Source organism: Chiroxiphia lanceolata, chromosome Z (assembly GCF_009829145.1).
Source record: "Chiroxiphia lanceolata isolate bChiLan1 chromosome Z, bChiLan1.pri, whole genome shotgun sequence".
In the NCBI taxonomy this organism is placed as follows: Eukaryota; Metazoa; Chordata; class Aves; order Passeriformes; family Pipridae; genus Chiroxiphia; species Chiroxiphia lanceolata.
Window position 1 is genome coordinate 73,414,718 of NC_045671.1, and position 8,838 is coordinate 73,423,555.

The 8,838-nt window shown below is 36.1% G+C and overlaps 1 protein-coding gene across 2 annotated transcripts in view; it reads left to right on the forward strand.

The window, feature by feature from the left end:
* The window catches only part of LOC116780374 (contactin-associated protein-like 4), a 202,069-nt gene extending 194,123 nt beyond the window's left edge, over positions 1-7,946 (forward strand). The window contains exons 22-24 of one of the 2 annotated variants that reach the window (XM_032675301.1): positions 954-1,172; positions 1,534-1,605; positions 4,433-7,946. In XM_032675301.1, coding sequence (XP_032531192.1) covers positions 954-1,172; positions 1,534-1,605; positions 4,433-4,626 — 485 coding nt within the window. In that variant the 3' untranslated portion in view covers positions 4,627-7,946. The remainder of the gene's footprint in view (positions 1-953; positions 1,173-1,533; positions 1,606-4,432) is intronic. The other variant, XM_032675302.1, reaches the window with a different exon arrangement.
* Positions 7,947-8,838: the final 892 nt, after the last annotated feature.

Genomic DNA, 8,838 nt, shown 5'->3' on the forward strand with positions numbered 1-8,838 from the left:
TAACCTGCATTTTACTGAGGATTGCACTGTACGTTGGTATGTAAAATTGTTATGGGAGCCATTGTAAAGATCACAACTTCATTTGTGGGTTCTAGGGTAGGCTGGAGGTGGAAATGAATGGGATGAAATTCCCATTTTATTTTCAAAACCTTGAAAATTTACTTCCCTTGTGAGTCCACTTTGAATACCCAGTGCTTCCAGATTCTTTGCTTGAATTAGAACCACCAGAGTAAATAAATGGCTTGTTTTCCACATCAAAAGTAATGCATTAGTGAGCATTGCCTGGTGAATAGAGTTCTGACATGCTGTGTACATGCATTCAGAAAGGTAGCTCTAGAGATAAGGTGAGGAGGTATAGGGTTTTTTCCTCTCCCTTTTTGGGAAAAATAATGATATCATATTTTAAAATGTATATTGAATTGGAACCTGTTCATTTTTTAGAATTTCACAGAAAATATCTTGATGAGTTTCCAGAATCTGAGATCTTCAAAGAGTTTTTGTTTTGATAGACTTGATCGTGATGGCATGGAGCAGATACAGGAATCTGTGGAAGGAATATGTTCCTTATGAGAAGGAATCTAATAAAATGTATTTTTAAAGGATGCATGCTGTATCCTTATATTTTTGCAGAATGAAAAAGCACTGTATTTTAACTTAAATATTTTAGTTACATTGGAAACCTTTTACTTTGGAACTTGCTCTTGTAATTTAAAAACATATCCCTTAGCAAATTAGCAACTATCATCTGTTAAAAAAAAAAAAAAGCAGGGTTGAATGTATCTCACTGTCTTTTCATTAAAGATAGGCATAAAGGGATTCAGTGAATCTACATATGTTGCTGCAACTCAGATATGCTCAGGGCAACACAGGTTAATTATTCATTTATTCTTCTGTTGCTTTATTTTGTACTTTTGTGCTCTGATTAATTGTGTTCTGTTCCTTTTGATTAACAGAGAGCGGCGACATAGACGAGGAGACGATGAAGGCAAACTCTCAGGGGTTTATTGGATGTCTCTCTTCGGTGCAGTTCAACCACATTGCTCCTTTGAAGGCTGCACTGCACCACAGCAGCTCAGCCCCTGTCATTGTAAAGGGACATTTCACTGAATCCAACTGTGGGGCTTTAGCTGGAGCTGACTCAACATCAAGTGAAACAACCCATTCATTTGCAGGTAGCATGTGGTTATCCTCTGATCTCTGAAGCAAAATCTAAATAGAACACTCATGACCTGAATCACAGCTGCCTTCTTATTTTTCCATGTGGGTTAATGTCTCAGGAGTAGTTTGAAAATAATTCTCTTTCATATGTACTTGCTTCCTTTTCTCTAGCCCTTATCTATTCATCTGAATGTTTACATTTCTCTTTTTATCTCTGCAAAGTGTCACTCACATCACTGTTCTTCTTTGCATGCTTACTGACCCACACTACTGCCTCTGTAGCATATTGTAAATGAGCTTGTAACCATGTGAGAATTTCTTGAAGACCCCTCTCTATTTGTCTGTCATTTTCTTTCTTTTTTTTTTCTGCTGCAGATCACTCTGGACCAATAGATGAGGGAAAGCCCTTAGCTAATGCAATCAGAAGTGACTCTGCAATTATTGGAGGTAATAGGGACTAAAAAAACTCTGCAGGAACCTTTATTTTTTTTTCTGACTATGAGTCTTTCAATGCTGAAGTCAGTTTAGCTTTGTGCTCTTAAAGAAATCGATAGAAAGTCTTCATTGTATTACAACTGGTAGACACAAAGAAATCAAGCATTGTTGTGAAAGGCAATTGATAGCTCTCATATTTTCTTATTACATAAATTCATGTCATCATTGTTTCCATATACTGGAACAGTCTGCTGAAAAATAAGATAGTAAGAACAGTTTTCTAATCTGCATAATACTGGTGTCTGTGACTTAAAAATGTGCTTGGATTTGCTGTGACGAATAGCATATATTTAGGACAGAGCTATCTTTTCTTCTTGACTTTGCCAAAAAATTACCTTTTGTTACACGGTCAAGTTCAAAATCTTCTTTAATAGGTCTGAACAATAAAGAGTTTTTCTTCAGAAAATGAGGTTTAACACTGTTTGAATCAATCCTTTGACAGTCTGAGGAAGTTTCATCCTGGTTTCCCATTTGGAAAGCAAGATACTCGTGGACAGACTATCACTTCCACTGATTTACAGCTTAAAAATAAAATGCATGTTAAAATAATAATACTAATAAAAAAAATTACTGTTGATTTGGAGTATCATTTCTCCTCCATTTTCTTTCTATTTCTTTTGGCCACTTCAATCAGCTCAAATAGAACTACAAATGATCACCCACGAACTTTTTCCAAAACATTTATTTTTTTTTGTAAACGGAGGAATAAAGACAGAACCATGTAGAGTTCGGTTACTCCTAAAGTGGCTGTAGGGACAAAGAGATAGTTTGGGATTGGGGAACCTCTGGAGAATTTAAACTTCTGTCACCACTATTGCAGGAAGTAAATGTCTACGTGATTTCAGTATTTTTCTTTCAAGGAATAGTATTGTCTCCTGTGACAATCATCCTCTCTGAGAATTTCTGGTAGTATTTCTTCTCTTGGAAGGAGGTGAGGAAAAAACAAACAAACAAACCTGGTTTTTATCATTAAGATGATGTTTTCACAGGGTAATTCACTGTTTCAATTTGCATTAGTTATCCTGACACAAAAAGGGCAGTGGAATGAAAAGGTCATCCCCTCCATCTTTTAAATTCTGAAAAGGTTTACTTCCTAAGAGTTTTTAAAGCCTTAGCAGACAAATGAAATAGTGGAATTTAGCTGAATAAGGCTGTCAAGGCTTCTCAATGAGGTTAAAAGTGTTTATCTTTGTGGAAGGTGAAGTTAAGAACTTGCAGTCACCTGTGTGTCTGTCATTTAGATAATAATACCTGCTGTGGTTAGGGCATGCCCAAAGCATACTGCATGATCAGTGACCTTTAACACAATCATACCAAAGATACTAAAATAAAAGATAATAAGGTCTAGAAGCTTCCTTACTTGTAAAGTGATACTTATGTCCATATAATTTTATACACACAGACTGAGACTTTTACCACAGAATTCAGCGAGGTCAGAATTTAATAATATTGATTCTGAGCTCTTTATATGTCTAATTTTGTCAAAACTTGCTTCAGTGAAAAGATTAGTATTATTTTACATAAATATCTGTACATAAAGATCACTACATACTAGGTAACAGTATGGGTGGGGATCTTTAAATGTACTAACAACAAAGTAATTTTTTACCTTCAATTTACAGTAGTTACAATATTTTTAAGATAATAGCAACCTTACGATTTTGTTAAACACATTTGGGAATATGGATTCACAGTTTTTCTACTGCTTAACTATATTTGTTTAAAGTCAAAACAAAGCAAGCTCTACAACATCCAGTAAAAGCTTAAGGTACCCTTAAATGAGTGTAACTGAGAATGTTACCAGTTCAGATACTTCACACAAAGCAAGTCTATAGAAAAGCTCTTACAGAGAGCATCTACTGTGATTGTGAAATTAAAGAAGGACTGTTTTATATAATCTAAATAAGAGCAAGATTAACTCATACTGTAAAGTCCATTTCAGAGAAGCAGATACCATACAAAAAAATTTTACGTTCCTACAATGATGGATGGATGCTCCCATTAGAGAACAAGCAAAATGACATGTGCTGAATTTTGGGTGGTCTATTTCTGTTTACAGTGCTAAGAGACTTTGTATTTTTATTTTTCTTGCAGTAGTGACCAAGCTTTGCAGCAGATTGTCCCTTCATCTAGTACAACTGCTCCACTGCATTGCAGCTGTTTTCCAGGCTGCTTATTACTTTTTCTCTCCGAACAGCTTAGTCTTGCTTTCTACCTCTTTGGCAAACATGATCTGTCTCCCTTATGTTTCATTTCCCCTCAAATTCCTCTCCTGCCCACCCTCTGACTCATGAACCTTAAGGGTATAAGCCCATCACTACAGGAAGGATGAGGAAGAGGGGAGATGGGCTGGAAGTCTGTAAGGTCATGCTTATCTCAGCGGGAGGTATCTCTCCTTACTGTTCCTGATCTGCAGGGCCTTGAGTGGGGAGCCTGGCAGAGATCCAGCACCTGACTGTGAAGGAGGAAAAGAAACTCTCTCATCCACAGCACCCTAAGGCCCCTACTGGTCTTCCACTTGAAAGTTTCAAAAATTACAGTTTTCTGTGGACTTTCTATTTTTATTATTAATGGTGTGCAATATTTCAAAACAATCACCACGAAGCTTAGACTGCAGTGCTGGTTCTGATTTGAAACCAGTTATGGCTTCTTATTACCCTGCAAGCCCTTCCATTATGTGATGTAGTCATTCCTTCTTTGTCCTGCTCTCTGGCCCACATGTTATTTATTATTTGCCTGTCCTTTATCATGACTTTTTTTTCCTCTTTTCTCCTTCTAGGTGTGATAGCAGTTGTGATATTCATCCTACTTTGCATCACAGCCATAGCCATACGCATTTATAAAAAAAAAGGCATGTACTCAAAAAACGAGGCAAAAGGATCTGAAAATGAAGACAGTGCTGAATCTGCATTGAAAAGTGAGCTCAGCATGCAAAACGCAGCCAATGAAAATCAAAAGGAATACTTCTTCTGATGTCGTTAGTGGTTTAATCGAATATAATAATGTGACTGTCTGACTTTCTTGCTAAGCCAGGGGTTCTCACTGGACAGAAAAAGCTCTTGCACACTACACTAAATGCAATGGATTTGAGACTTGCTGTACTCCTTATGTTCAGTCTCGGTGATTGCTGTAGGGGGCCTCTTTAAATGACATGCATTCCTTAGCTATTATACCGTAAATGCATTTTATGTAACAGTGACTTAGATATTGTAACCAACTTCATCAGTGGTAGTTTCAGACTGTTCTGATGTGACCTTCTACAACTGAAGTTTAATGTACACACTTAATATGATTTTTGAATGGGAAAATTGTCATGAGGTTATTCCTATCCTTTTTCTTTAAAATTTGATTCAGAGGTTTTGTTTGAGATAAAAGGTGGATTCTAATACTTTGTGTTACTAAAGAAATTCTGCTGTGCTGCATTGTGGTGATCCCTCTTCCTTCCTCAAACAAAAATGCCTTTTGAACTGCTGTTAGCTGGTGTCAGCATCTGCTTGTGAGCCATGGTATTTGGTGTCCAAAACAAGCTGTATTTATTTCCCCTGGGATTTGACCAATATCATCATTATCCCTTCTTTTTGGCAAGCTTAGCAGAACTGAAGGGTATAAAATGTGTTGAAATGTCTTAAAATCTTTTTGGCAACAGGTTTTCCCTTATGGTCAAGTGATGGCACCAAGAGACTCATCCACATTCCGGGCATTTTAAATAAAACTGGGGCAGGGGGGGAAGCAAAATTTTTTCTTGGAAAGATCAAGTAATAGACTAAAAATAGTTAAATTATCATGAGTAAAAACACAAAAAAGAGGATCAAGGTTATTGCCCCTGGAAATTAATAATATTGCTTCTGTCAGGAAGTAATACTCTGTGCACTGTCTGGGATGTATTCTCTGGAAATGTTGTATCTGTGACCTGATCCAGACCTCAAGAATAAGTAGTTCTAATTTATAGAAATTATACAGTGTCTACTACATGAATACTTTTGTGCTTCACTCTTAACAGTACCTACTATACCTTTGTGAGATAAGGTCTGATTATACAAACTCAAAATTAAACAGGTGCTTGCTGTCCTGACAGAGGAAATGAAAGCTGTCCATGATGTTGTGCAAAAAAATTTTTAAATATGAAGGCTACGCTTAAGTTGTCTAAACAGAAGATTGTAAGGTCACTTTAGACACCATAGGATATCTGAAATACCCATGTGGCTGGACATGAATGTCACAGATTCTACAGAAGTCATGTCTTTTGAAAAGAGACATACAGCAGCTGGGTAGAAGGCATCATAAATGGCATCAGATACCAATATTTAGGTAACTGACCCCCACACAAAGCATTTTTTGGTTTTCTCCAGTCAGGTGACCGGGTGCCTAGGGCTTGGATCTGAGAAAACCGACAGGAATTCTGTGACCTTGAGTTTAAAATTTAAGCATCTTTCACAATTGATTTTTTTATCTACTTCATTGAAAGCAATGAGAAGTCTTCTCACCGGTCATTTAGTGAGAAGAATCAAAACTAGACCTTGGGTTGTGAACTTAGAAAACATTTATCACAGATGACCGAGAACATTAAAAAGATATAGAAACCTGACATGGTATGCCAAAACCTTTAATATGTAGATTTCTTTACATAAATGGTAATTGTAAATATAAATGTCCAGCACATCTTTTCGTTTAAAGCCTATTTTCTTTCATCAGTCTTTACTTTCTATATTCAGAATTCTCCCTTTCCTTTCTGCTTCCTCCTATACAGGGGGAACAATTCTTAGGAACAATTTATTTCCTTTTTGTTTGTGTGTTTGTTTTTTTTTTTTGGATGCCTGGATGCTCTTCAATCATAAATTGTTCAAATTAACATGTAGTGCTTTCTTCTTCTCATTTTTGCAATTCTGTGTGCATCTCTGATGGATTAATCAGGTTGAGGACCCAGAACTGTATCCATGTTGTGTATATATTTAATGTATTCACTGATACAGTTTGGTCCCTGACAATAGGTCACCTTTAAAAAGGGTGGCACATGAGGAGGGAATAATACTGGATTGTTCTTCATAAGTGATATGGCTGAAAATACCCTGTTTGTGGATGGGGAGTGGAAGAGGTGAAAGCCTCCCATGAGCCATGAGAAGAAGACTTTGAATTAAGTTTACTACTTTCAACCCTCTCACCTCTTTACTTTTAACTGAAAATTATGACTCCTGCTTTTCAAGGGTCTGACCTAAATTGCATTGAATTCAAGAGGAGCTCTTCCATGAACTTCTCTGCAACCAAACCCTCTTCATCTCAAGAGGTTTTCCCTTCCTGTTACAGTGTGTCAGTATTCAACTTTTTATATCACTTATCAGCAAGCCCATCAGCAGTGATAAGTCCCAGTGAACTCCATTTTTATCACGGTGGGATGGAGGAACCATGAGGGACAAAAACTTGTAAGACAATGTTGGTCATAATACACCAAAGCAGATATTTTGTTTTAATGATAAAAGACAGACTGTCTTTTATCTTAACTCTCATGTAAGAGTTGCTCATACTAACCTAATAAAACCTAAATGTTACCCACAACAAGACAAGATGGAGGAATGTAAACCTAAGTTTTCAATCACTTGGTTTTACTTTTATTGCCTTGTAAAGTTTTACTGTGTGTCTTCATGGAGAGAAAGGTCTCTTCCATTACTTTGTTTTCTTCCAAATGGATATTTCCTTTCCCTATTGCTCAGAATTTTTAAAAGCAACAGGAAGGGAAAAGCTGAGTAAAATCTCTATTTCACAGACTAGTTAAAAAAAGGGAGAGGGCAGTATAAACGATTCTGTGAGTGGCACATTATTTCATTCAAAGACTTCTTTTAAAGCATTTTATTGTATGAAGGATGTTAAGAGGAAAAAGATAAATGGATTTTGTTGAATGCACATCTATCTGTAGATTTGTAGCATACAAAAATTACGTCTCTTTGAAGATGCAAATGCCCATTTTCACCTGTAGGAACAGTGATCATGTAGTTGTCACCTTAATCTAAAATATACATGTTCAAAGTCAGTGAAGCAGCATTTTTTCATTTACTTGCTGCATTTCTATGGGGATAAAAAAAAAAACCAGTGGCACCGAAGTGCCCTAAAACGTCATAAAACATTGTGCTGTCCCTTTTTGGATTCTCTATTCTAATGTGTGACTTTTCACCTCACTGTTAATAAAGTCTTTTTAAAATAAAGTGAGGAAAATATTTTTAAAAAGAATTTGTATTAAAGGTTTAAAACTGACGACGATATACTGATTTTTTTTTTTTTAAACAGTAAAAATATGTAGAAGTGCACATAATGTTTTGGTGAGTGTGGTTATTTATAGATATTTCTGAGCACTAATGTGACAAATTTGCTATGCATTGACACATTTTCCATGGCAAATATATTTTTTCTCAAGTATATTAGAAAATAAATGGCAGCATGTGTGCAAGTACATTTTTAAAACTCTGTGCGGGAGCTCACTACAAAGGCCATATAATTATTTATGTACTCAACATTTAGCACATAAATATGATTTAGTTAGGTTTTGGGAAAACGTTCTCCAGTACCTCTACTGCTGTGTAAATGAAGAATATGTTATAAACCAAGTGTTCAACTTAACATGAACTGTAGTCAGAGTCAAAATAAATTTACAACATCGTTATTCATGGCAGTGACATACAAGGGAAAAAGCATGTAAATGACAAAACAGACAGAATTCCTGAGAGGAATCAGCTTTAAAGATTAGAGTATACAGATTTAGGTTTAGATGCCAGGAAGCCTGCAGTACCAGTGTGGTATATAAAATCAGAAAATGAAACTGTTGCAGGTCAGCAGAGGATTGATGGGAAAATACCCTTTTGAAATTTTTTTCAGAAGTAATTGTAGTTGTTTACACTCCAGGTAGAGATAGAGCTGTATAAACCATATGATGTTATAGGGAAAGGATGTTCTTGTAACAGAAAAATATTTGCTAAGTCAGAAAGTTTAACTCTGAAAAAGCAGATGCCCTAGTCTCTGGGTGCAGTGCACATTCTCTGGAGTGAGCATGCAGAAGTGTAGCATGATTTTATCAAATTGAGAGCCTAATTCTGCAGCCAAAAGTATGATGATTCCTTGGTGTTTCTGATCATTTAATGAGATTGCACATTATCAAGAAGGAACAAAAATGAAAAATCCTGCAGAAACTAGAGCTGAATG